Source organism: Fusarium redolens (genome assembly GCF_020744475.1).
Source record: "Fusarium redolens strain MPI-CAGE-AT-0023 chromosome Unknown BKA55scaffold_1, whole genome shotgun sequence".
Classification (NCBI taxonomy): domain Eukaryota; kingdom Fungi; phylum Ascomycota; class Sordariomycetes; order Hypocreales; family Nectriaceae; genus Fusarium; species Fusarium redolens.
Window position 1 is genome coordinate 5,768,522 of NW_025763664.1, and position 26,141 is coordinate 5,794,662.

The following is a 26,141-nucleotide window of genomic DNA, read 5'->3' on the forward strand; positions in this document are numbered from 1 at the left end:
AATATTGGCCTGTACGACAATGGATGGATGTAGTTCAGCGATATCGAAACTTCAATGGTTGATCCAGGGTAGTTCAATTCATTAGTATATGTCAGTTCAGCCACTTCATGATCCCGATCTTTATAGCAATGACGGTTGCAGATATAAATTCAGAGGCCAAAGAAAGAATAGGCCTCTTAGAAAAAAGTATATGCTTGGTATTGGGTCCAATATGGTTGGATATGTTTGGGGCGATCGTATGCATTTTTACTTACTTCAGTGTTGATCTTCTTGATTCGCAAACTGAACAGTTGGGCTGGCCAGTGCCACACGTAAAGTCCACTTGTAACTTGATCACTTCGAAAGGCGCAGATGAGTACTTGTACGATAGACTAAAAAATAAAGCAAAGTCACCATTTAATCATTTTCTTAACTTCGGGTCGGGTATGTTATTTCACTTCTTTAGACAGTTTGTTTTGGTGTTTTGATTCGACCTCCAAGTGAGTTTGGATTCAGAGCGTGAAAACGAAAGGCCCACTTGTCAAGATCAATCTCAAACCCACTCACCTCTAGATTCAAGGACGGTAGCATCTTAAATTCCTAATCTACCATCAAGACTACTTAACGCAAACATGGTGATGATGATCGCTGCCGCCGGCATAGGGCTTGCCATAGGCGCCCTTGCCTCACGCCAGCCTCTTGTGGCCTTTCTCACCACTATGTCCCTCTACATCGTTACCCTGCTCATTGTGTTCACTGTAAGTCAAATCTCACAACCCATTCCAAATCTTACAATCTAATACTAACCAAAAAAAAAAAATCAAGGCCTTTCATATTCGAGTCATCAGACGTCGCCGCAGAACAGTAGATGCCAAACTGGCTTCTCTCAACCAACGTCGCACCCCCTATGACTACCGTATCTTCGTCCTGGGCTCTGGAGGTCACACCAAGGAGATGCTCATGATGATGGACGATGGCTTCTGTAACTTTGACGGTTTTCACCGACGATATCTGATCTCTTCTGGTGATACCATGTCGGAGGATCATCTTGAAGATTACGAAGCAGACCTGAAGACACTGTGTGCTGCTGAGGGCACCAACCCAGGAGCATACGATGTTTTCACCGTCACTCGTGCGCGCCGTGTTCACCAATCACTCCTGACTACTCCCTACACAGCATTTCTCAGCATGGTCAGCATCTTCCCGGCTCTGTTGACTCCGCCACCCAAAGTCGACGGGGTTGAGCTCGTGCATCCTACTTGTATCTACTCCAACGGACCCGCGACTGGCTTCTTCGTCGGCCTGGCAGTGCACCTCCTCAAGATCCTGGGAAAGATACCTGAGAACTCGATGCACTTCATCTACATCGAGTCATGGGCACGTATCAGCACCCTGAGTCTAACTGGCAAGCTCTTCTACTACACCGGCATCGCGGACGTTTTGGTGCAGCACAAAGAAGTCGCTGAAAAGTACGGACTCAGAAACTGTGGCGAGATGGTCTTTAACGCTCGGCGACCGGATGTTTCATCGACAGATGATAAGATGCTGGGGTGAGATCCCAATCCAAGAATCTCTTGGAATATGCGTTTCTGCTTTTTGATACATAGACAATAAAGGTTACATGGTTTGTGTACATGACGGGTATCATCCGCCCTCCCTGATATTATTATATCAAGGTGATTTCTTGCCCTCAACAGCCTCGGCCTTTGCCTCTGGCTCTGCATCATCTGAGATATTCTCCTCAACCTCCTCAAGACCAAAGTCCTCAATCTCCGAGTTGCGACTCGCCTCTTGTCGCTCTGTCTCCTTTCCAGCCCAGACCTTCCAGTTCTCGAACTCTCGGTCCTCAAGAGTGTGCGAAACATCAATGCGGGACTTGCCAAAGTAAGCGCCTACGTGCTTGGCTTCCTCGAGGGCTACTCGCTTCTCGATCTCTTCCTCTTGGCGTAGACGGTAGAATTCGCGGCGTGTGATATCGTATGCCTTTCGCTTTCCAAGCTTTTCATTCTCCATCAACCACAACTGACGCTGAACAACACTATAAACTGTTAGCTTAATCCCATCAGGCCATATCCTCGGAGAACCTACCATTCACCCGATAAAGGAATATTAGGCTGTCTCAAGCCTTTACTCCAATCACAGTGTTGATAATCCTTTCCATCCGACTCAAGAATAACACGAGGTCTCGCCAACTCCCAAGGATGATCTTTGTAGAAAGTTGTTCGCAGCGCATCTTCAGTATACGATATCCTTTGAGGTCGATACATGTTCTTTGGCTTGGTGGCTTTGGGGTTGGGCGCTCTGTGTCGGGGAGTGACGGTTCGGACGAGTGTCTCGGCGGGAGGGACGGATTGCATGATGTTATACCATGGCGGCGTAGGGATGGATTTGCTGCCGAGGACGTTGTGGTTGAGCTCTTCCGTGACGGTTTGTAGGACCCTTGCGGGTCGGATCTGTCTGCCTCCCATGGTCTATTCTGCGGCAGGGTTAGTAGAGCTTCAATTGAGTATGGTGATGTAGATAGAGGCGGCCTTACGGTATCAATTGACGCTCTAATTGGGAGTAATGTCACGCGGGACCTGGCTTGAGCCTCAATGTCGTGGTGGTGAGTGGAAATTTTGGAGATGCATCGGTAAATCTTAACGCCGACGTGGGATGTTGACAATAAAGGTCAGCCACTATACATGCTATCAGGGAACTGTAAGTTTATACTTAAACTTGACCATAAGAGAAAACAGTCGACAATGTATATACCATTCAGAAAGAACCTTGAGACAAAGTACCATATATAATCAAGCATATTGTTCTAACATTGTATAATTTCTTACCATCGCCTTATCTCTTATTCATCTTGTATGATGTAGTGCGGCTTTTATTTTCACCCACCATCTGGGGTATCTCCCGTAGCTCGGCGCGAATGACAATGTAGCAAAAAACCATCTCGAAAAAAGGTCCCACTTACAAGAACAAGCCTCCCGTCTCAACTTCCGCTGGCATTAGCTCTTCCTGAGAGAGATTGCCGATCTGATTTCTTTCTCAGCGCCATTTCACTTATCCAAACTTTTTCAGACGTCACTATTCGAGGCAATCTTTTCGCTCCGCAAAAGACGTCGCAGCATCATGAGGAGGAGCTCATGAAAGTCTCTAGTCGATTAGACGGCTCCCTCTGTGCGGTGCTTTCGAACCGACCGTCGGCCAGTTTTGGGGTTACTACCACAAGGAGGAGTCTCTGCACTGCGAGAGAGGCTGGAAAAGAGACGCAGAGAAAAAGATTGAATTCGAGTTCCACGCCCTCATGCTCGAAAAGCTCGTTATGGCTTCTCTCGACGTTTTCGCCCGCCATCGAGGCTCGACGTGCCTTGCCTATCCGTTGCTCCCGACATGTTTTGAACAATTATAGCACCGCTTCCGCCGCCGTCGCACCGATACCTCCGATACATCAGAGATTTCATACCCAATACGGTCATGACCCTCGACACCTCATGGATCTTGTGCCACAGGAAGATGCGGGAACGGTTGAAGAGCACTTGGAGTACTATCGGGATCCATACCGCAGAGGATATGCTCACGCAGACGGCCAGAGAGTACAAGTGTCGGAAAACAAACGGGATGTCGAATATCCGACGGCGGAGGAAACTTTCAAGACTGATGACGAGACGAAAAGGTTGATCGCAAAATTATGCCATGCCATATCGTACAAGCTCCGCCATCCATACCGAACAAACCTCGAACCTATATACGACATGTACCTTCAGCTTCCCGAACCAAGGATGTTGTATCTCACCTGGCCATGGCGGAATAGGTTATTGAAAGTTATGGGTACACCTCCAAAGCGAAACTCGGAGTCGATGCTGCGTTACTTTGCGTTGGTCTCTGATGTCAAAAACGCAGGATTGACACTGCGACGGGCGCATTGGAACTATGCTCTGGCATTTGCAACCAAGTATTCAGCTCGTGTGACGTCGACCGAGATGGATACTGCTCTGAGGTTGTGGAAAGAGATGGAGCGATCAGCCAACGTCAAGGGAAACGAAGTTACGTTTAATATTTTGTTCGATGTTGCCTCAAAAACCGGAAATTTTACTCTTGCGGACATGATTTACAAAGAGATGGAAAGCCGGGGTTTTGAGTACAACCGATACCATCATGTTAGTCTGATACACTATTTCGGACTCAAAATGGACTCGAGTGGAATTCGGGCTGCCTACAAAGACATGGTTGAGGCTGGTGAGATGATTGACACTGTTGTGCTCAATTGTGTAATATCAGGCCTGTTGCGATGTGGCGAGGAGTCAGCAGCAGAAGTGACATATGAGAGGATGAAGTCCGGTCACGAAATGGCGCCGAATATCCCGGATAGGGACTACGGGATGGGTCGGGTCATTACCAAGGTGTTGATGATGTTTACAAGAATTGGCAAGAAGCATCCCGAACTTCAAAAGCCGTTGCAGACACAAATGCAGCTCTCGCCAAATCTTCACACCTACAAGCTTTTTGTCGAGCACTACTCGGTCAAAGTTGGGGACTTGGCCAAGGTGGCACAGTTTCTTGATGAGATGAAGTTTCTCAAGATTCCCATTCACGCAACGATCTTTCTGTCCTTATTCAAAGGATTCTACTCTCATGGTGGCTTTGCTGGCTCTGAATGGAGTGAGCAGCGACTCGACGGAGTGCTGAAGGCAATGTGCCAAGCAAGAGACGAAAGCATCAGAGGGTTTTCCATCGATAGATGGTTGGTCATCTGGGCCTTGCGAGCAACCAAGAAGTGCTGCTCAAATGAGACCGTTATCGAAGTGTACGATGAGATGGAGAAGCGCTGGGATATTCCGCTGGACCGACAGCCATTTATCGAGTCCATTCTTCAGAGCATTCTTGACGGCGCAGACATGAAGTCGTCGACTGGTCAATGGGAAGGCCCGTCGTATCGAAGATATAAAAAAGATGGAACGAGATTATGATGTAACAGTAGATTTTGTACCACCATGTACTTTAACTTAGAATAATACCCCGGGGCTCTAGTGTTCTGTATATTAAGATCCGGTTGGCTGGGAACTGCATAGCTAGCGATTGTCATAATCGCAATTTCACGTATGGTTCGATATAGCTGATGGTCGAACAAATGAAATTTCGAATCAAGAGTCGAGAATGACTGATGTCTATTTCGGTTATTTACACCACATTCCACCTCCAGGTTTCCCAGTCTTTCAACCAAACAGCAAATCCAATCCGTAGGCGACGAATTTACTGGGGCTTGTAGGTCTGGTAGACTGCGCAGCTCGTTAGCATCGTGTATCGGAGAACATCGGGATGGAAACCACGCACCAGCAATGCCGAAGGGAGCGAAGAAACCGGTGGCCATGAAGGTCCAGTATCCAAGGCCGAACCACTTGCTTCGGGGGTTGAAGGGGATGTTGCTGTAGGCGCCCTCGGGGTAGTGGTAGGGCGAGGACATGCGAGCGCGGGTGGTCTGGAAACCTCGCTTGGTGACCAGAGAGGTCGTGGTACGGGCGGCGGCGCGGGAGAGCATCTGCGGGAGCGAGTAAAGGGTCAATTCGGTTCGCGAGAGTTGGGAGAGTAGTGGTGAGCTGGTCAATGGCTCGAAGGTCGACGTACCTTGACGTTGAGGAGTGGAGATTGGGAGATGGAAGCTTGGGTATGTGTCAGTGATGATAGCATCCGAGGTCAGAGATGGTGGTCTGAGGTTTGGAGAGCAAAACGCTAGTAGGTCACGTGTAGAGGTACTTTGTACTTTGCTGACATGAAACCTCCAATCAATTGTGATTGGATCGTAAGTTTGGAGAGACATGACGTCGGTTCTAACCGCAGTGGACTGGGCAAGTAAAAAGCATATTTCTGGACATTTCTGTAAAAGATTATGTAAACTGTCTACCAAATTTATAAGAAGATATACCATGAGATCGCTGGAATAATGCAATACTTTGATATATAGCCCAGCCTTACTTATAAAAATAAAAAAACAGATTTTGGGATACGTTGACACCTATTCCCGGTCCATGCTGTAGACATTCACCGCCCCCAGCTCTTCCAGGGGGATTTTTTTTTCTGCCGCACCCAACCCACTTCCCATCAACCAACTTTTTCTAATTGCCTAGGCCCGTGTACCACAAATTGGGACGATCGATCGATTGCTCGCTCGTGTTGTACTGGACGACAAGCTCACGCCTATTTTTTTCGACGAGCTTTTCTGCCTTGCGTACACGAAAAGGCAACATTTCAATTTTCACATAATAAATTTACCCCGAGCTACTAAGACGCGACTCGAATCTGCCACTCGATCTCGATCACTTTTCACTGTAACTAGCGATCGGAAGCCGATCGCGGTGAAACACCGTCCAGCATGGATGAGATGTTTGATGTGTTCGAGGGCAAGGTGGACGCCCCGAGCGCGAGCGAAGATGAGAATGTGCCGAATCGCAAGGGTGACACGAAAAAGAGAAAGGCAAACGCGATAAATGGCGAGAACGGCGATGCTGCGAAAACTGAAGATGTTGACATGGACGCCAAGACCGAGTCTTCAAAAGATGGAGACTCTTCTGACGATGAAGAGTCTTCGGAGAGTGCTAGTCAGCAGGAAAACAAACGACGGAAGAAGGAGGATGGTGTTGGTCCTGTCATGACAGATACTTTCCAGACAGCCGAGTCAAGAGAAGTTGCCGGCGCAGCTACTTTCACAGAGCAGGATTCATCGCTTGTTTTGTCGCACAACATTCAGCATCAGGTTGCCCTGCCTCCGGATCTAGACTACGAATACGTCCCCCTTTCCGAGCACAAGACCCCCGAGCAGCCCGCGCGAACATGGAACTTCAAGCTCGATCCTTTCCAGAGTCTTTCCGTGGCGTCTATTGAGAGAGAGGAGAGTGTGCTTGTTTCCGCGCATACTTCTGCCGGAAAGACTGTTGTGGCTGAGTATGCTGTCGCGCAATGCTTGAAACGCAACCAAAGAGTCATCTACACAAGTCCCATCAAGGCTCTAAGTAACCAAAAGTACCGAGATTTCGAGGCCATCTTTGGAGATGTTGGTCTCATGACTGGTGATGTTACTATCAACCCTACAGCAAGTTGTCTTGTCATGACGACTGAGATTTTGCGATCTATGCTGTATCGCGGTTCTGAGATTATGCGAGAAGTCGCTTGGGTTGTCTTTGATGAGATTCATTACATGAGAGACAAGATAAGAGGTGTCGTATGGGAAGAGACCATCATCATGCTTCCCGACAAGGTCCGATACGTCTTCCTTTCTGCCACTATTCCCAACGCTTTCCAATTCGCCGAATGGATTGCCAAGATTCATCATCAGGCCTGTCACGTTGTGTATACCGATTTCCGACCTACTCCTCTACAGAACTACTTCTTCCCCTCAGGTGGCACTGGCGCTCGTCTCATCGTTGATGAGAAGAGCAACTTCAATGAGCAGAACTTCAACAAGGTCATGCAAGAGGTGGAGGAAAAGAAGGGCGCTGATCCTAATGATCCTACTGCTCGTCAGAAAGGAAAGGGCAAGAACAAGAAGACTAACAAGGGTGGCGCCGACAGTGGATCGGATATCTCCAAGATTATTCGAATGACTATCAAGAAGAAGTTCAACCCTGTCATTGTTTTCAACTTTAGCAAGCGAGAGTGTGAAAACCTGGCCATGAACATTTCGTCACTCAGCTTCAACGACGATTCTGAAAAGGCAATGGTTCGAAAGGTCTTCAACAGCGCTATTGAGAGTTTGGCAGAGCAGGACCGTGAACTCCCTCAGATTATGAACTTGCTACCTCTTTTGGAGCGAGGTATTGGTGTCCATCACTCTGGTCTGCTACCTATTCTCAAGGAAACTATTGAGATTCTCTTCCAGGAGTCCCTCATCAAGGTTCTTTTCGCGACTGAGACCTTCTCCATTGGTCTTAACATGCCTGCCAAGACTGTTGTTTTCACCCAAGTCACCAAGTGGGATGGTGTTAAGAGACGCCCCCTCACTTCATCCGAGTACATTCAGATGGCTGGACGTGCCGGTCGTCGTGGTCTTGATGCTCGAGGTATTGTCATCATGATGATTGACGACAAGCTTGAGCCCGATACCGCCAAAGAGATTGTCACCGGCCACCAAGATCGACTCAACTCTGCTTTCTACCTCGGTTACAACATGATTCTCAACCTTCTTCGTATTGAAGCTATTTCACCCGAATTCATGCTGGAGCGATGTTTCCATCAATTCCAGAATGCGGCTAGCGTCCCGTCTTTAGAGAAGGAATTGATGTCATTACAACAAGAACGCGACAACACCAGCATTGCCGACGAGGCCACAGTCAAGGACTACTATCAGATTCGACAGCAGCTCAGCGCTTATACCAAGGATATGCGCACTGTTATCCAGCACCCTAACTACAGTATTTCTTATCTGCAGCCAGGTCGCTTGGTGCAAATCTACAACCCCAAGGACGAGAATGAGACGATTGCTGGAACCGGAACCGACTTTGGCTGGGGTGTTATTGTCAACCAAACCCCTCGCCGCGCACCCAAGATGGGCGAGCCTGAATATGCGCCTCAGGAATCCTATATTATTGACGTGCTTCTCCCCATCTCTCGATCAAGCGCGGATTTCTATCCCACTCAGCCTGTCGAAGAGGCCCCTATGCCTGTTGGCCTCAAACCTTTCGGCGACGACGACGACGTCAAGTTTGCGATCGTCCCTTGTCTTCTAACTTGCATTAAGGCTATTAGTCAAATCAGGCTTTTCCTACCCAAGGAAGGTCTCAAGTCTGAATCAGACAAGGAGACGCTCACGAAGTCTTTGATGGAGGTCAAGCGCCGCTTCCCTGATGGTCTGCCTGTCCTGGACCCTATCGAAAACATGGAAATCGCCGATGATTCGTTCAAGAAGCTTCTTCGCAAGATCGAAGTCCTCGAGTCCCGACTTTTGGCCAACCCTTTGCACCTCTCACCCCTTCTCCCCGCTCTTTGGGATCAGTACCACGCCAAGGTCAAGCTCACCGAGAAGGTCAAGGAGACCAAGAAGGCCATCGCCAAAGCATACAGTATCGCCCAGATGGACGAGCTCAAGTCTCGCAAGCGAGTGCTGCGACGTCTCGGCTTTATTAACGATTCCGAAGTCGTCCAGCTAAAGGCTCGCGTCGCCTGTGAGATTTCCTCCACCGAAGGTCACGAGCTGCTTCTTTCCGAATTGCTCTTTGACCGGTTCTTCAATGAGCTTACTCCTGAGATGTGTGCTTCTGTCATGAGTTGCTTTATCTTCGATGAGAAGATTGAAACAACAGCGCTCAAGGAGGAGTTGTCAAAACCTTATCGTGAGATCCAGGCCAAGGCTCGCATTATTGCAAAGGTCAGCCAGGAATGCAAGCTTGAGGTCAACGAGGAGGAATATGTCCAGAAGCTCAAGTGGCAGCTCATGGAGACGGTCTACGCGTGGGCCCAAGGCCGTCCTTTCATCGAGATTTGGTAAGCCCTCCTCCCCTTCCATAATCCTGAGTAGTACAGTTACTAACACCCCCTAGCAAAATGACAAAGGTCTACGAAGGCTCTTTGATCCGCCTCTTCCGTCGTCTGGAAGAGCTGCTTCGCCAGATGGGCCAGGCCGCCAAGGTCATGGGCAACGATGATCTAACGAAGAAATTCGAAGACAGTTTATCCAAGATTCGTAGAGATATTGTGGCCGCACAGAGCTTGTACCTATAAAACGGGGGAAATATCATGTAATGTATTTTTTCTATACTTTTCACCGGCTTGGGAGTCTGGCGTGTCGGGGAAAAAAAAAAGAGATGTAGTATACCTCAAGCTCGAGGGATTAGGAATAAGCCTATGCGAACCTTAGTCAAAGTGATACCTCAATTAATAGAATGCATGCCCAAGCTCAGGTTAAGTTGTTGAGCAATCTTAGAACCTATAAGAAGTGGTATAAGTTATTTAGAACCGACAAAGGCTCAAGACTAATGTCATGAGACGTGGTTTGGATCGCTGTGGCATATTCTGTCCGTTTCTCCTGCCCTCAAGAGCAGTATGTATAATGCCTATAAACACATAACGCCATCCGTCCGCTGTAGCCCATGTTTTGGCATGACCTCAGCGCCCAAAGTCAACGCCTGAAAACTCGATAACCCCAAGCCAAGCATGCTACCGTTGCTACCGCTGAAGCACCGAACAAGATATGGGCTGTTTCAAGGCTCTACTAAGGCCGATCTCCTGACAGCTCCATGATGAAACCAATAACAAGACTAAAGACAACTCCGAAACCAACGAATATCTGCCATCTCTTACTCCAGATACCTTCCTGGCGCATCAACCATGCTAGACTTCCTAGTGGGAAGAAGAAGCCGACCATCATGGCTTTGAATAGTATTTCGAGTACGGAAGCCATGCCGGAATTTTCGTCTTCGAGTGGATTAGACCCGGACGGGATTCCTTCGGCGTTGTTATCGATCCATGCATCCTCCATGTTGCGCAGGGTGTCAGGCGATGGCATGGCGTCTGGTGTGAAGCGCGATGTATGTATGGATGTAAACTGTGTCCTTAAAGTTGCGATTTCTGAAGGCGAAAATCCAGACTGTAACAATCGGTCGAATCCCCGTGGTCGCGGCCTCGTTGAAGTCGTAGGTTTCGAACCATCACCAGTCGCTTCTTTCGGTGGCTTTAGCGCCTCCTCCTCTTCCTTCTTCAACTCCTCACTCGTCAACTCATCACCAATGGAGCAATTAACATAGACCCGCGACACATTCGCACCCTCAACAGCCTTTCCTTTTCCCTTCGGATCATCGTTGGTGCGCGGCGGCGCAGGATGTGGTTTGAGAACAGAGCTTAGCGCCGAAGCGTCGGGGAGCAGATGACCTTGATGAATGAGACGTAATCGACTTTTGGAGGATAGTCTTGTGCGGAGGAGGTGTTTGAGAGCGAGGACGGTTGTTGTTTGGGGTGAGGGGATGTCGAGTTCGAGATCTGGTTGAGATGTTGTGAAGCGGATTGTGAGATGGAGGGGAGGAGGGAGAGGGTGTGATGATGAAGGTTGAGAGGTCATGATGATGGCATTGTTTGCAAGTTAGAGATGAAATTGTGACAGAAGCTGAAAGATAGAGTCAGACTGTGGGAATGAAGTTGTGCTGTAGATGCTACAATGTGTGTAACATGTAACAAATAAAGCTGAAGCTAAGTGAAGCTGGGTGGTGACGTGACCTCCACTTGCCGACCTTCTAGAAGGATGCTTTACAGGGCTGAGGCAGAAGCTCGCATGCTGAAGCCTATGTCTTTATTGTCCTCAAAACATCATTATTAGATATTAAGATTGAGAATATTTAGAACAAGACCCCTATTCTCTTTTATCTCAATCTTTATGACAGACAGACATACCTTACCTACTATTCACATGAAAGATATCTTGCAGAAAAGCCAGCAGCTCTTGTTGCACCTTAGGACAAGGGTCTGTAACTGCGGCCCCTCTCCTCTGCAAGGGTTCCTGAGCCTCTAAAAATCTCCCGACCGCCCGGCAGAAACACCCCAAACAACCGTCATCAACCTTGATTTGTTTTTTGCGTCGATCAACAACAAGCTTGTTAGAACTTTTTTTTCACATCACCATAATTTTCATCCCCTTGCTTTGTTCAATAGGGCGATGGTATTGAAATTATGCCGCGCCTGCGAGGGACCAGATATTTGACCTGCTTTTATTGCGGGAAGCGGTCCAACACAAGATATGACGGCATCACGCAGGAGTTTCTATGCCTATCATGCGATGCGACAAACTACCTTGATGAAGTATGATGACCACGTTCATGTTTTGATGCAGTTGCTGATGAAGTTAGAATGGGGAGATTACGGATCCTCCAGTAGCTACCGAACGTGAAGCTCCCGCAACGCAATACGCTGTTCCTCGACATTCCCCTCCGTCCTCCCCAAAAGAGAGTATCTTTTGCGCAACATGTCTGAAGAACCAGCGGCTATTTACGTCATCACTGGCGCAGTATCTTCCCGACGATACAAACCACCCCGATTACCCGGAACTCGAGCGGAATTACTACCGATACCGAAAGGGGTTGGAGGAACGATATCCTCAAGTTTGCGATGACTGCGCCGAGAGGGTTGATGGTCAGATCCGACGGGCAGGATATACGGCCAAAACGGATCATCTTCGAAGGATGATGGAGAAGAGCAGAGGAAGAAAGAGTACCCCTGAAAAGAAGGGTGCTCTAGACTGGGCTGATAGCTTGGGTAAGGGGCTGTGGTGGGGAGGATTGGCGATGCAGATGCTGTGGCATCTAAGAGCAGTCACTTTGGCGTTGGAACATCAAGATGTTGGGATGTACGATCCGGACGATGTTAGCTGGTCGACGCTGGCTGTGAAGGGTCTCGGCTTGGCTGTGGCATTTCTTCCCCCAGCAGATACCCTCATCAACAGCGCGGTTGTTGCAAGCATACTGTCGGCATGGTGGAATCCTCAGTTCGTGCAAGTCAGCCGAGGCTTCACAAGACATCTCCTGGGTTTTACGCAATGGTATGCTTTTCAGGGGCTGATCGTCTTCTTCCGCTTCCTATTCCGCCGGGTACTTGAGATGGATGGAGGACAGGCTCAATCGCGGAACGCCCAACTTAGCGCGCACTTGGTTATGTCAGTTGTTATGGTCATGGTAAGTTATCCCGAAGAAGCTACGCCTTCAAGGAATTGTACTGATTTGTTCAGATATATTCTGCCGCAAAAAGGTCTATTAAAGTCGATACCACACCCCTTTTCGGTACCTCAAACACGACATATTCACCACCGAAGCAGCCTAAGATTACTCGGACCAAGAGAGAGGAACCAAAGACCTTCTCAGAATTGTTGAATGAAGCTTTAGACTCCCCTACGGCAACACCTCAGCCAGATCGGTTCAACCCATCACCTATCAGGACATTTTCACCACCACCACTGCCCCCTGGTAATTCTTTCAAGGCCCCAGGAAGCACTCGCACCCAATTCAACGCTCTCAACATCACGCCTCGAAAGACACAAGACTTTGGATATTCGGACGAGATGGATTGGACACCGACCGAATCCCAGACTCAACCTCAATCACCGTACCGAGCTTTCCAAGATACGACCCCCTCGAATGGACCTAGAAGGCCGTTCGGAGAGGCGCCCGTGAGCGCTGAAACAAGCCCGTTTTGGTACAAGGTTCCTGCTGCACCGACGAACCCATCCCAGCGTCTACGAAACCCTCCTAACGCGCCAATTATAAGAAGCAAGCCGGCACAGCAGGAGAGTATTTTCTTCCGAGGCGCGGCGAAGAAGACAGATGAGAATGAAGATGACGAACGTGAAGTTTCATTCAAGCCGCCCAGCTTCTTTGCGCCTCAACGCAGTAATGACGAGGCTAATGGTTTGGCTGATCTCTTGAGCCAGAGCTTTACTTTGGGAAAGGAACAAAGCTATCCTGATGAATCTTCAGGAGGCTCCGCACCCAGACGGAGTTCTGACACTCGTGTGTCTCCTGGTACACCTCAATTCGACAACCTTGGTGTTGAATTCACTGCTTTGGCTGCATTGTTCGTTTTCTGGGGTCTCACTGTAGCAGTTTCCATGCCTTTCGGACGGGAAGTCCAGCTCGCATTGTTATCAGCAGTAGGGATTATTGCATTGCGAGAAACAGGCGAAACAAGCCGAGAAATAAGACTCCCTACCACAGCGACATACATCAGCTCTGCGCTGAGTGTAGTCGAGTTGGCAGCGGTCTGCTGGCTGGGATGGGAGGTTTTTCAGGAGAATGAAGACGCTGGCAAGTACGGCGTTGGACTATTGACGACAATGCTTGGGCATCAGGTTTGGAGTACTATGGTTTGAGTTTTATGCATAGATAGAGAGGGCGGTTTATGTTGTTCAGGAATATCATGTGCAGGCGTTGGATGAGAAACGAAGTATTTTATGAACATGATGGCTGGTTGGAATGAGATACCAGATGAGTCATGTCGAGATACCAATGAAACTATTGACAATCAAAGTTGCTTTTGTGTGCAGTTATCACAATGAAACTTGAATGGATATGCAGTTATGACTTATTGTATTCTTGATTCCTCTTCTGGGATCTTTGCCCTCGAGACACTATCTCATGTGCTATTTCTCTATTATCCAATCTTCAGCCTAACCCTCAAAAGGGGTCTCATAAGGCCTCTCAGCCTGTGGTGTGATGCGAGCAAGATGTCTTCGCTGACCAGAGTGCCAGTCAAGAATAGCCGTATGCTGAACTGATCGGTTATCCCAGACAACAACAGTCTTCTCCTGCCATCTCACACGAGCGTGGAAGTCTGCGCCCCAAGCAATGTGCTCATACAAGAAATTGAGAATAGCATCAGACTCCTCCTTCTTAAGACCGACGATGCTGCGTGTGACTGGCGATTATTAGCTTGTTTCTTCAAGTCTTGCATGAGGTAACTTACACTGAGGGTTTACGAAAAGCGACTTCTCTCCCGTAACAGGGTGTGTTCGCACAATAGGATGCTCATTAACAACCGGCTCCCTCCGCTTAATACTTCCCTTCTTCACACTAGCATTGACCTGCTCAATACCAGAATGCGTCGCCTTGAGTCCATGCAACAACTTCTGAAACGTCGGCGACAATCTGTTATACGCCTCAACAGTATTCGCAAACAGTGTATCACCACCAGTGTCGGGGTTATCGAGAACATAAAGAAACGTTGTTCCAGGCGGCTGCTGCTCATACGTAATATCAGAATGCCACGCCACAGAGCTCACGCGCGTCTTGAAGAACTCCTCGTAAGATTTATCACCCGCGCTTCTATGCACGAGGTGAATCTCAGGATGGCCCTCTGGCGAACCAGATGTAGGATGAATATGATGACGACCAAAATAACCACCGAACTTTAAGGCTTCAGAGATAGGGAGGTCGGCGAAGTCTTGGTTGCGGAAGGCGACGACTTTACGCTCGGCGACGTAGCGAGCTAGTTCATCTTTTCCGGCGTCGGAGAGACTGCTTAGTTGGACGCCTTCGATTTCAGTGCCGATTGTGGGTGTGAGATGGGAGATCTTTGTGGTGGACTTGAGGAGGTTGGGGAATGTTGGGTCTGCGTCTTTGCCGTGCTCGTAGTGCTCGAAGGGCTCGAGGGGAGGGTAGACTTGGTCTTTGTTCCATGTTGGAAGATAGTTTGGGTACTGAGAGGCTAGCGTTAGTATATGGAGTATGGGTAAGTGGTGGGAGGGATTACCTTTGCGGCGGCGTGGCCGTCAATGCCCTTCTCTTCTGCTTCACGACGGTAGGCGACCGGGGATAACTCCTTGTAAACGCCCTCGACGTGGCCGGGGTAGAGCTTGATCTTTTGGGCATCGGCTGCGGGAGCCTGGGTCTCAACAGCTGAGGGTGCCATTGTGTATAGTTGCTATCAAATATTGTATAAGTCTTTGATACGGGTTTAACATTAAATGCGTAGTTCACTTGGAGCTATACGGCCTTTATATACATCACTCACTCCTCATCTGACAAATACCATTCCCATCCAATTCGCAACGCGGAGGAAGCATACTTCCGCAATACAGAACTCGCAATGACGAACAGTAATTGTCAACCATTGTCATCATCCAAAGACATCGACCTGAAGCCATTGCGCAAGCATCGCATCTATTGCGTTGACCGATGAGACGCGAATCAAATCACGCAACGACCGAGAGGGACGGAGATTGCAACATGAAAATGCAGAGTAACTTGGCGATCTGTGAGTATTTATCACGGCGTTATAGCATAGTATTGCGCAATATCGGATCTCGTGGTTGAACCGTTAGGGGTGGTGTTGAGTTGGCGCAATGTCTGGGGATGGGTCACGCAATATGACTATCACTCGGGGTTATCAAGACGGGATATCGATGTCTCGGATGTCGGGCATAAGTCTCTAGAAGTTCAAAATGCCTATGGAATGAGTTTTGAAGGTATCATAATTATATGTGGCTCAAAATCTGAGAGTTGCAGTTGTCTAAGATATCTCTATCTCCGGGGAAATGGCCATATAGAATAGTCTACCACAGCAACTCGATTTCAACTATCCGTGCAAATGCCCCATAGCACCTTTCAACTACCGATCCATGCCAAGTCCGAAGATTTCTCCATAAAGAAGCCTAAATATTCTCGTTTCACGGCATCTCGGTCGGATCTCTCAGCGATTGGTCCCTACCGCGAGCACGTCATGCCTCTATTCATATGAGATAGGACAAACCTCCGGACTCGACCATCACTAGTTCCAAAGCACTCCATATCTTGTACCAATTGTAAGCTTAAATCTCTTGACTTATCGAGAGATGATTATTGGCTCTTTGGCTGTGGCTCATGGGCTAGATCGAAACCCCCAAGTTTAACAGAAGCTGTTGTAGCTTGATCCCTTGGCTACGTTGGCTCATCATCCCAGCGTCGTGTTACCTTGGAGGCCCTGGAGGCGTCGATTAACCCTGAATCGGCTGGTTACGCCCAGAAAACACACGTTCGCCGAGCCCTGAGGTGATTTTCGTAGTTCATCGCGACATTGATAACCCCCGTGTCTTCTCATAGAGGCATCCCAAGCAGCATGGGGGCAATACTGTTAAGTGTTAGATCAATGTCTAAAAGAATTAGTCTTGGTAGGGGAAATGCCAGCCTTTATAAGTCCAGCGCTGCACCACACAACATCACACCATGTTCGACATCTCCGCGGCCCTCCCTATTATTCTCCTTCTCCGAGGACTTACTTTCTCTCAGTTTCTACTAGTGCTTCCCACTAAGGCACAAAATGGCTGTCGTTGGAGACTCCAAAGGGGTCATCGGCAAGGCTGACTCTGAGGACCCAGGTCGTTTTGACAGCGGTGATGAGACTGCTAATTCGTCAATTGAGCATCCTTTCTCAGATCCAGAGATTGCTGATCGTTGGAGAAAAGTGTATGAGAATGCGCAATATGAGAACCGACATCGGTTTGATCCAAGTTTTACTTGGACTGCTCAGGAGGAGAAGAAGCTTGTTAGAAAGGTACTTTACTCTCCTGCGAAAGACTTACACTACTGCCGTATTGTAGTCTTTGGGGGGTCGGTTTGCTAACATAGACCTTGTGTTCTGTAGATCGACTTTCGCATCTGTCTCTGGGCTTGGGTCATGTTTCTCTCCCTAGACTTCCACCGACGAAATATCAACCGTGCTATTTCCGATAACATGGCAAGTTAATTCTCCGATGCATCTGGGGTGAAATCTTGACTAATAGTTTCTTCTAGTTGCCTGAAATAGGCATGAACACTAACGATTTCAACTACGGCCAAACTGTACGTCACCCCCTGCTCGGCTCGGTGCTTCGACTGACCATTTAGATCTTCCTTGTTTCGTTCCTCTCAGCTGAGCTCCCCAGTGGCTTGATCAGCAAGAAACTGGGCGCCGATAGATGGATCCCTTTTCTCATTTGCAGTTGGTCGCTTGTTGCGGGCTGTCAAGCTGCGCTGAAGAGTAGGGGTGCTTACTTTGCTATCAAGGCTCTTCTGGGTCTTTTGATGGGTGGATTCATTCCGTAAGTCATCCGCACCCTGACATGAGAACATTTACCGACAGAAATAGTGATATTGTTCTTTGGCTCACTTACTACTACAAGTCGAATGAGCTACCCATCAGACTGGCTTTCTTCTGGACTGCCCTGAGCACCAGTAACATCTTGGGCTCTCTTCTTGCCGCTGGTATTCTGCAGATGCGAGGCGTCCTCGGCTGGGGCGGTTGGCGATGGCTGTAAGTACCAAGACTTGCCAACTTCGGGACCTCAAGCTTACATTACTCCCAGTTTCCTGCTTGAGGCGATCGGCACTTTCATCGTCGGCCTCTTCTCTTGGGTTCTCATGCCACCTGGTCCCTGCCAGACAAAGAGCTGGTTCCGCGGTAAGAATGGATGGTTCAATGAACGTGAAGAGTTCATCATGGTGAACCGACTTCTTCGCGATGATCCTAGCAAGGGCGACATGAACAACAGGTATGCTGCCCCCAAAAGATCGATTATACTCATGGACTAACACTATTCACAGAGAGGCTGTCAACCTCCCCAAACTTTGGAAAGCCATCAAGGACTGGGAGCAGTGGCCACTGTACATCATCGGTCTCATGGTGTACATCCCGCCCGCTCCCTTCAACACCTATCTCTCCTTCATCCTGCGTCAAATCGGCTTCTCCGTCTTCGAAGCCAATCTTCTCGCCATTCCCTCACAGTTCCTCTACGCAGTCAATTTGCTCATCATCACCTGGCTTTCCGAGCGCGTCAAAGAACGAGGCATGCTATCATCTCTCTCAAACATCTGGATCTTCCCATGGGTCCTCGCCCTCGTCGTTCTCCCTGGAGACATTTCACCTTGGGTTCGATATGCTCTCATCACAGGTCTTTTGAGCTACCCCTACTGCCATGCTATTCTTGTAGGCTGGAACGCCAAGAACAGCAATAGTGTACGCACAAGAGCTATCAGCGCTGCTCTGTACAATATGTTCGTGCAGACGGGTAATATTGCTGCGTCTAATATCTTCCGTGAGGATGATCAGCCTCTGTACAGGCGAGGTAACAGGGTCATTCTTGGTATCACATCTGTCAATATCGTTTTATTCTATGTAGTCAAGGCTTTCTACATCTGGAGGAATAAGGTCCGTGATAGGAGATGGAATGCCTTGACAAAGGAGCAACAGCAGGATTATATGCTTAATACTACGGACGAGGGTCAGCAGCGTTGGGACTTTAGATTCGCTCACTAGACGAGGGGATACTTGCTACTGACTCCTCGTAAATTCTTCAGACTTCTACATACCAAGTTTCACCTTGAAGGATTTTCAAGACTTCAGTGCTGTAGAATTCTATGAGGAGACAACCAAGATTATATTCTAAAAGTGTACCAAACTTATGCTCTTGACTGAAACCCCAAGATGTTTAGGGAAGTGGAAGCAGCGTGCGTCGGTCTTCAGGGCATTATAATACCATTTCATGGCCACGCATGACCTTCCTGTTTAAGAGTGCATCCATGAAGCAATTAAGGAAAGTTGATGAGAGGCGGTTGGCCAACGCCGTGGCTATTTGACCGAAGCCTCTTTTGAGACATCACCAGGATAGCCTCTTCCGCCACATAAAGTAAGTCACCGCCAAGCTACCCACATGAAGGCATTGTTTGAAATCCTTTGGCGGCAAAAGACATCACTGTTGTGCACGCTTCCACAGTCGCCCAGGTTGTCGGAACGTCGAAGCAAGCCCAATGACGATCAAGATTTCGAAACACAATAGACGATTCAGGCAAGAGTACAAAAAGAAACGAGCACTGAGGCTAGAAGAAATGGAAGGGCCACAGACGACATCTACACGCCGGATACGTGCTGGGGTCGGGGTTGGCGATAGGAGACAACATTCCGAAGTCGCTGGGCCAACTATTGTAGGCATTCGCTTACACGGATCACCGGTCTCTTTCGTGTAAGAGTATTTCTATGACTGATAGTTAGGGTGCGCCACAGGAACGCCTTTGGTTGTGCCAAGTCAATGTCTCAGATGCTGAAGATGCGGGAATAGTCTCAGTTGCAACACTTGTAAGTGAGGTGAGACATTCTACAACACAACACAATTCAGTGTCTCAATGCAGATACACAAACTCATTCGTGATGTTTTGTATATATTGCTTCCTCTTCTCTATGTGATCTTTTGTATCTTCAACCGACCCCTTAAGTCCAATTCCACATCCGCTGCATCGAGTCTAGTCCAGGAACAACTGGAATTTTGCCACGGCCACCAACAAAGGCACGTAAATCTAGAGCAACAATAGCTCAAACTTACATGTCAATCCTCCAGAGTGATTTGGCTTTTCCGGCAGTGATCGAATTGACGGTCACAAGGTATAAGATGACGAGTTCCTCCCGTCTGCGGATGACATGTCTCAGTCTCTCTTTAACCACCACTCCACAAACTTGAAACTCCTGATCTTTTAGATCAATTCCACTCTCTTTAAAACAACATCGGAGTTTATCATTCACAATGAAGGCTTATATCGCTCTCTCTATCCTGGCTTGCGCCGTTTCGTCTACAGCTACAAACATTCACCGCAGGGCTGATGGTATCCTTCCTGTTGCTGGAATTCCCAAGGGTGGATATAACGCTTATGGAGGAAATTATGATCATCCCGAGACGAACAAATATCAGCCTGTTGGGCAGAAGCAGGCGTCCAACTCTGGTGCTACCAATAGCGGAGGCAAGAAGGCGACTACTCAGAGTACAAAGTGCATTTCGAGGAGCAAGCTTGAGTCTATAGTCAACAAATACGTCTCGACTTTCTCTGGTATCACCGATGGTGGAGCTTTGGCCAGGACTATTTTTCAGGAGGATGTCAAGTTTTATTCTCAGTCTATCTGGTGGACTTCATCATCCTCGCAGATCAACAAGTACGCCCAGGTAAACAATCCTCACCTCTTCATAATATTCATTAGACTAACATCCTTAGAACGACGACTTTCCTCCCATATACAAGAATCGCAAGGAGCTCATCGAAGGCAACACTGAAAAGACCAACGACCCCAGCGCCTTCATCAAAGGGCCCATCGCCTACGGCTGCAACTCCTTCACCTTCTACTGGAAGGGTGACTTCGAGGTTCCCAAGGGAACTCGTCGTGGTCGCGGCAACGGTATCGACATGGTGTTCTTGAACCCTGAGACTGGAAAGGTCAAGAAGGCTTACTCTGAGTACAACACCCTCAACCAGGTCTACAACTGGGGTGCCCACATCACTTGGTCCAAGGATGATGTCTGCTGTGATTGCCCTGTAGTGTTTGACCCTAAGTGCAAGTGCAAGAAATAAACTTGGGGTGTTTGTAGTATAGCTGGCTTGGGATAGAGTAAAAGGCGTTAGGTTCATTATTTCGGGTTTGGTCATGGGTGAACTTAGATAGGCGTTGATGCATATACACAATCTTTACATACAAAAACATATTATCGTTCAAACTTCTATTCAAGCCCGTCGTGGGTAATCGTACATACATGTCTGTTTATGTCTAAAGACGGCTCGATAGCTTGGGATCATCACTCAAGAAGATATTGATCAGCTTGGAAAAGTCATCCGCATATTGATACAGGAACCCATGTCCGGAATCAGGGTACAAGTGTAGTTGCGCTTGGGCATTCTTCAGTTTCTTCCATATCACTATACTGTTCTCTGTGGGCAACAGAAGATCTTCGCTTCCTATTCTTGTGTTAGTGCTTTGTAACTCAAGTACCTATTCGACTTACCATTCGCAATCAGAACAGGTATACGAAGCTCCTCGAGCCGATCATAAGACGCATCCTTGGCCTGCTTCGGGTCCATAAACTTTGCAAAAGCAATCCCCTGTCGACGAGCATTCGCAGGATCAACATGATCAGTTCTATCCTTTCGTGCACTAATGATTCTCTTCCATGCAGCCTCGCCCGCAGCTCTGCTCTTATCAGAAGTGTTGAACATGCTCATCAGGAAAGCTTCCTTGTGCTCTTTCTCTGTCTTGGCAGCACTGAGAGCATTGAAGGCCTTCAGAGAGGGCGCTGGTACTACACCTTCGCCTGTGCTGGGCATAGTACCACAGAGGATAAGACGACGGACAAGACCTTGTCCATTGAGGGCGACGAGCTGAGCGACACAGCCGCCCATGGAGAAGCCCATCACATCGGTCTTCTCGACGCCGAGTGCACGGAGGACGTTGATGTAGTACTGTGCCCATTGCTTGTATTGCTTGGGGACCTCTCCTTCAGATCGTCCTACGCCTGCGTTGTCAATGGTGATGATGGGGCGTTTGGCCGCGATGGGATTTATAAGAGCTGGGTCCCAATGGTCCATCGTTCCTCTGATATCGTCAGTTCATGTCTGGAACTTAGAATTGAAGAGATACTCACCTGAAGTGCATACACAATGTGAGGGGTACGCCTTGTTTTGCGCCGAAGCGTCTGTAGGCGAACTTGATGCCATCTACAGTGATGAACTGATCTTGGGCTGTTTCATATGTCGACATTTTGTAAATCTTTAGAAGTCTGAAGTTCTAATTTCTAATTGTCAGCAATTTGAAGCTGCTGTATAAGTTCGATCTAGATGCCGAGGTCCATCGGCTTTGACGTCAGGTGATCCGTGATCCGGGGAACCTGGTCAGCGTTTGAATACTTTCCTGATTGGGAAGTTTCACCAAGTCTCAGTGGCAGAGGGGAAGAATAGAGTTAACTTTACTTGCTATTGGGCTGATCTCAATGTAACTCACACAAATTCAGCGTGGACAATACTGTCAATGTCCAATAGCAAATATATGATAAGTATGTGTTTTTGATGTTGAGCACGAACGGCGGCTGACGAATTGCCCTTTCGGAGGAATCAAACGACTAGAAATTCTTTGCTCCTCGCTAGATGATGCAAGCCCTGCACTTGAATGACTTTGAATGGGATTAGTTCATACTAAAAGTCAAATGAGACCAAAGGCTAAGTTACACCTCTTCAAAAATTTACAAGTTAATGGTTGAAGCTCGTGGCATATCCTCGACGGAGACCGCATACCCTAGAACATAAGATCTAAGGTCACAGTCAGCTCGAACTCTCATGAGACCAAAGGCATCTAGAATGAGTAAGCATCGCATTATAGTATTGACCTACCTCAGAGGGCTCTCCAAGAATGACCAAAATGCTGGCAATACTGTTTTGACGAGCCGGCATGCAATTAAGAGTTGTCTGATGGCGAAATCCATCACTGTATGTAATAGCTTGATATACTCTATCAGAATTCATCTAAGTATAACCCCCTCTCACTACAGCAGGCTAAGCCTGTTCGGGAAAAGTGTCTTCCGTAGTATAGTGGTCAGTATGCAAGCTTGTCACGCTTGAGACCCGGGTTCAATTCCCGGCGGGAGAGATCCAGCCACCTGCGATACGCAGGCTTTCTTTTTTGTTTCTTTCTCATCATCCTTTAGATCACCAACTACCTTATCCTTTTGCCATCAAGGTCAAGAATATCTTACTATGAATACACTCCGAGATAATGCTAGAAGCAGAAATAAGCAATCACTAAATGCCGGGTATCGACGAGTAGTATAAATAAGCGAAATCACCCTCCTCCAAAACCAACACACACACACACACACACATACAGATACTATGACACTGGGTTTCCCGTCTCGTTGCTGAGCTCCCCAATCCAACTGCTACAATACCATGGCCCGCCAAGCAACAATGCACCACCTGTACCTTTAAAAAGTTCCTCCATATCGTGACATACATACATGTAAAGCATCTATCTACATTATCGTGCAAACACCTTGACCACGCCGTCGCCGCCAGCGCTGACAACCCATTTACCATCTTGACTCCATACGCAGGCGCAGATGCCTTCACCGCGCATCACGCGGTGACTTGTCACTTCTTGCGTGCAGGTACGCTTCTCGAGACTCCAGAAACGGAGGGAGGCGTCGTGACCGGCGCTGACGAGTTCACGACCGTCGGGGCTGAGCGAAAGGCTGGAGATGGCGTCGGGGTGAGCGATCATGTTATATGTACATTGGCCTGGATGATAATAAGTCTTTGTTACTCCCTGTTGGACACGCAACTTACCGCTGTTGGCATCGAAGAACCGGATGAAGCGGTCTTCGTGGCCAGATATGATAGTCCCCTCAACACCTGAACCAGCCATTGATCGTCCACCTCCAGTAGCACCTGGACTAGCTTCTTCCTCGCCTATGCTACCGCTGTGGTTTTGATTAGCCTGATCAAGACCAATTGTCGTCGCCACAACAGCGTTAACACTGGTCTTGTTAGTCTGATCATATGTTTCAAGGCTGTCCATGTTGCCGATTTGTTCACCAGTTCGGGTATCATAAACGATAATGGCGGCATCTGAGTACGAGACAACGAACGACTCTCCAGTAGTACCCAGAGGTGTAATGCATGTCGGGCTAGCGGTGGAACCGTCAGACCTCGAGATGTTGTGTACAAGTGTATGGTTGAAGGGTGAGTTGGAGGCGATGGTAGGTTGAGGAGTATTGGAGAATCCACTGCCAGAACTCATTGAGTTACCACGGACTCTACCTCCACGACCGGTCATGGCTCGGTTTGTTCCGGGTTGTGGTGAGCTCAGCTGAGGAGGTGCGCTCACTGACCACAAACGAACACTGCCGTCTGCAGCACCCGAAACAACCAGGATACGATCCGTGCTACCGTAAGGACTTGAGCTTCCGAATATTTGACCAAGAGTTGCTGGCAGAACACAAATGGCCCACACAGCATCAGTATGTCCTTCAAGAGTCGCCTTAGGATCGACTCTGCCACGCTCCCAAACTCGGATGGTCGCATCTTGGCCACCGGAGAATATCCAGCCATCGCCTTGTGCGCGACCTCCAGTTGAAAAATTCGGCGAGGGTGACCACGATGTCAAACACAGAATTGCTCCTGAGTGACCACGGTGTGTAAAGTTGGCTGTAACATCCAGGTCTGACGCTGTGTGTGCAAGACCACCAGGGTGACCATCTAATCGAGGAATGTGGAAGCGCTTGATCATACCATCGTCTCCACCAGTACAGATTTCTGGCTCCCCTGGGCTACCGCCTCCAGAGAATATGATTGTGCGAACAGTGTCGAGATGACCTCGGAGCCCAAATCTGAGCTTGAAATTACCACTCTCAGCTTTCTGGGCAGCCAAAGCTAGCTCATGATCGGCACTTCGTCTCCTAGACATAGAGCCTTTTCTTCGGTGTGAGCTGTCTCGTCGGCTTGGTGACTTGGGAAGGTTATCAGCGGTAGGAAAAGCATCGGTATCGGGGCGATTAGGTTGAGAATTAGGCTGAGAGTTTCCAGGTTCAGGGAATGTGCCCTCAGGGAACTCCCATCCGTCATTTTCAGGTTGTGCAGAGTGCTTCTCTCCAAGTTCAGCAGAATCATCCATCCCACCCAAAACTTCTGCCGCATGGTTCGCTTGAGACATGTGATCTTCAACCGGCCGGGACGTTACTGACACGGGTGTGGGCCAGTCATTAGAGTTTTGATACATAACGGGTGGGTGCTCGGACCGCACCATCGGCTGAGGCTGGTGTTCTTGCTTTTGACCAAAGTGCTGCTGCTGGTTTTGACCATGAGGTGCATGATTCTGCTGAGGTATCCTCGAGTTCATTTCTTGAGCGTGGTTCTGAGCATTTCGTGTAGGTAGCTGGAACTGCTGCTGGGGAGCTGGCATGCCAAACGCCTCGACTTCTCGCAGATCCTCCATGATCGGTAGCGGGGGAGATTCTCGAGGTGGTTGCGGGTTCGCGGGGGTAATCATAAGGTACATAAATTCGGATTGGCATTGATCAAGGAAGGTCTTGAGATCTTGTCGTTGAGCTTCCTCGTCACCTCGGTCGAGCTTCTCATAGTTTACGCCATCGACACCGGGTACGGGCATGTCCTCCAAGGTAGCTGTAACAATATTAGTATAAAAAAGTCGACTCAAAGGGGTAATGCTCACATCTAAGCTTCTCTTGTATCTTAGCAGCCCGATCATTCTTGGCGGCCGTCTCTGCATCAACGGCTCCCTGCCCCTGAAGCTGAGCCTTCTGCTCCTTAACCTTTCGCTCCAGCATAGTCACATACTTCCTAAGCACGCGCTGAGTGGCATCAGCCCTCCGCGCCTGACCCTCAAGGTTGGCGATGCGGCCCTTCATCTCCTGCTTCTCAATCTCCCACGAGTTCCTATCGCGCTCATGTCTGTGCCATTCTGTCTGCAAGAATCGCATGACGCCCTGGAGGGTGTACTCGGTGGCCTGGGGAATGTTGGAGCCATTGCCCTGCATCATAGGTCCCATCTCCAGGCCGCCCACGCCGTTGCCAGCATTAGGGCCCATCGCGGCGCGCCTCTCTCAATTGGGCGGGTGCATGGAGATTCGAGTCGGTTTGGGAGAGATGGCGATGGAGGCGAGCGAGTGCCGGTTTCGAAGTCGGACAAGCTCGGTGCGGTGGATGGAGTGTGATGTGATGTGACGAGGCCAGATGTTGGAACTTGGAAGCTCCTGCGCAAAAGATACAACGAGCCTTGGCACGTGTTGACGTCTCGGTGAAGATTCGGTTCTGAACTGTCTGAATTGACGTCGAATCGTGATATCGTGATTTGCTTTCCGTCGATAGAAAGTCAAAAATTGAGCGTCGGGTCGTGTGCTACTAAGAAACCAAGCTTGCCAGTCTTGGTCGGGT

General features: G+C 48.6%; 12 protein-coding genes and 1 non-coding gene across 13 annotated transcripts; 7 read left to right on the forward strand and 6 right to left on the reverse strand.

Moving 5' to 3' along the window:
- Positions 1 to 181: 181 nt before the first annotated feature.
- BKA55DRAFT_552739 (oligosaccharide biosynthesis protein Alg14 like-domain-containing protein) lies at positions 182 to 1,549 on the forward strand. The gene is made up of 2 exons (XM_046191461.1): positions 182 to 737; positions 805 to 1,549. Exons 1-2 carry the CDS (start codon positions 612 to 614, stop codon positions 1,531 to 1,533), a joined length of 855 nt encoding a protein of 284 aa, XP_046057559.1. The 5' UTR covers positions 182 to 611; the 3' UTR covers positions 1,534 to 1,549.
- A 170-nt stretch (positions 1,550 to 1,719) lies between these two features.
- BKA55DRAFT_455159 (mitochondrial ribosomal protein S25-domain-containing protein) lies at positions 1,720 to 2,447 on the reverse strand (the record flags this gene model as incomplete). Its single annotated transcript, XM_046186074.1, has 2 exons — positions 1,720 to 2,017; positions 2,068 to 2,447. Coding segments are annotated over 2 exons (678 nt in total), but the record flags the coding sequence as incomplete, so codon positions are not given.
- Positions 2,448 to 3,461: 1,014 nt separating this feature from the next.
- On the forward strand, positions 3,462 to 4,937 carry BKA55DRAFT_683846 (uncharacterized protein; the record flags this gene model as incomplete). Its single annotated transcript, XM_046198553.1, has 1 exon — positions 3,462 to 4,937. One exon carries the CDS (start codon positions 3,462 to 3,464, stop codon positions 4,935 to 4,937), a length of 1,476 nt encoding a protein of 491 aa, XP_046057561.1.
- Positions 4,938 to 5,220: 283 nt separating this feature from the next.
- BKA55DRAFT_533378 (uncharacterized protein) lies at positions 5,221 to 5,785 on the reverse strand (the record flags this gene model as incomplete). The annotated part of the gene is made up of 4 exons (XM_046189449.1): positions 5,221 to 5,246; positions 5,302 to 5,506; positions 5,593 to 5,627; positions 5,722 to 5,785. 4 exons carry the CDS (start codon positions 5,783 to 5,785, stop codon positions 5,221 to 5,223), a joined length of 330 nt encoding a protein of 109 aa, XP_046057562.1.
- A 71-nt stretch (positions 5,786 to 5,856) lies between these two features.
- Positions 5,857 to 9,872, forward strand: BKA55DRAFT_552745 (rRNA-processing arch domain-containing protein). Its single transcript, XM_046191462.1, has 2 exons — positions 5,857 to 9,441; positions 9,498 to 9,872. Exons 1-2 carry the CDS (start codon positions 6,338 to 6,340, stop codon positions 9,676 to 9,678), a joined length of 3,285 nt encoding a protein of 1,094 aa, XP_046057563.1. The 5' UTR covers positions 5,857 to 6,337; the 3' UTR covers positions 9,679 to 9,872.
- A 10-nt stretch (positions 9,873 to 9,882) lies between these two features.
- BKA55DRAFT_552746 (DUF2407 C-terminal domain-containing protein) lies at positions 9,883 to 11,131 on the reverse strand. The gene has a single exon (XM_046191463.1). The coding sequence runs from the start codon at positions 11,009 to 11,011 to the stop codon at positions 10,169 to 10,171; it is 843 nt and encodes a 280-aa protein (XP_046057564.1). The 5' UTR covers positions 11,012 to 11,131; the 3' UTR covers positions 9,883 to 10,168.
- A 485-nt stretch (positions 11,132 to 11,616) lies between these two features.
- Positions 11,617 to 13,804, forward strand: BKA55DRAFT_533381 (Ima1 N-terminal domain-containing protein; the record flags this gene model as incomplete). The annotated part of the gene is made up of 3 exons (XM_046189450.1): positions 11,617 to 11,745; positions 11,793 to 12,614; positions 12,668 to 13,804. 3 exons carry the CDS (start codon positions 11,617 to 11,619, stop codon positions 13,802 to 13,804), a joined length of 2,088 nt encoding a protein of 695 aa, XP_046057565.1.
- A 297-nt stretch (positions 13,805 to 14,101) lies between these two features.
- BKA55DRAFT_659452 (uncharacterized protein) lies at positions 14,102 to 15,373 on the reverse strand (the record flags this gene model as incomplete). The annotated part of the gene is made up of 3 exons (XM_046197536.1): positions 15,184 to 15,373; positions 14,398 to 15,130; positions 14,102 to 14,349 (listed from the first exon to the last, which is right to left on the reverse strand). Exons 1-3 carry the CDS (start codon positions 15,340 to 15,342, stop codon positions 14,102 to 14,104), a joined length of 1,140 nt encoding a protein of 379 aa, XP_046057566.1. The 5' UTR covers positions 15,343 to 15,373.
- A 1,355-nt stretch (positions 15,374 to 16,728) lies between these two features.
- Positions 16,729 to 19,199, forward strand: BKA55DRAFT_701318 (major facilitator superfamily domain-containing protein; the record flags this gene model as incomplete). Its single annotated transcript, XM_046200594.1, has 7 exons — positions 16,729 to 16,962; positions 17,053 to 17,145; positions 17,202 to 17,249; positions 17,295 to 17,488; positions 17,530 to 17,700; positions 17,753 to 17,938; positions 17,991 to 19,199. The coding sequence occupies 7 exons, from the start codon at positions 16,729 to 16,731 to the stop codon at positions 18,700 to 18,702; spliced, it is 1,638 nt and encodes a 545-aa protein (XP_046057567.1). The 3' UTR covers positions 18,703 to 19,199.
- A 582-nt stretch (positions 19,200 to 19,781) lies between these two features.
- BKA55DRAFT_552750 (uncharacterized protein) lies at positions 19,782 to 20,906 on the forward strand. The gene is made up of 2 exons (XM_046191464.1): positions 19,782 to 20,374; positions 20,424 to 20,906. Exons 1-2 carry the CDS (start codon positions 19,961 to 19,963, stop codon positions 20,775 to 20,777), a joined length of 768 nt encoding a protein of 255 aa, XP_046057568.1. The 5' UTR covers positions 19,782 to 19,960; the 3' UTR covers positions 20,778 to 20,906.
- A 64-nt stretch (positions 20,907 to 20,970) lies between these two features.
- On the reverse strand, positions 20,971 to 21,957 carry BKA55DRAFT_589167 (Alpha/Beta hydrolase protein; the record flags this gene model as incomplete). Its single annotated transcript, XM_046194895.1, has 3 exons — positions 20,971 to 21,158; positions 21,206 to 21,792; positions 21,842 to 21,957. The coding sequence occupies 3 exons, from the start codon at positions 21,955 to 21,957 to the stop codon at positions 20,971 to 20,973; spliced, it is 891 nt and encodes a 296-aa protein (XP_046057569.1).
- An 810-nt stretch (positions 21,958 to 22,767) lies between these two features.
- On the forward strand, positions 22,768 to 22,839 carry BKA55DRAFT_t21. The gene has a single exon. It is a non-coding gene; the product is annotated as a tRNA-Asp (tRNA).
- Positions 22,840 to 23,226: 387 nt separating this feature from the next.
- On the reverse strand, positions 23,227 to 25,795 carry BKA55DRAFT_533386 (WD40-repeat-containing domain protein; the record flags this gene model as incomplete). Its single annotated transcript, XM_046189451.1, has 3 exons — positions 23,227 to 23,486; positions 23,535 to 25,370; positions 25,420 to 25,795. The coding sequence occupies 3 exons, from the start codon at positions 25,793 to 25,795 to the stop codon at positions 23,227 to 23,229; spliced, it is 2,472 nt and encodes an 823-aa protein (XP_046057570.1).
- Between the last annotated feature and the right edge of the window lie 346 nt (positions 25,796 to 26,141).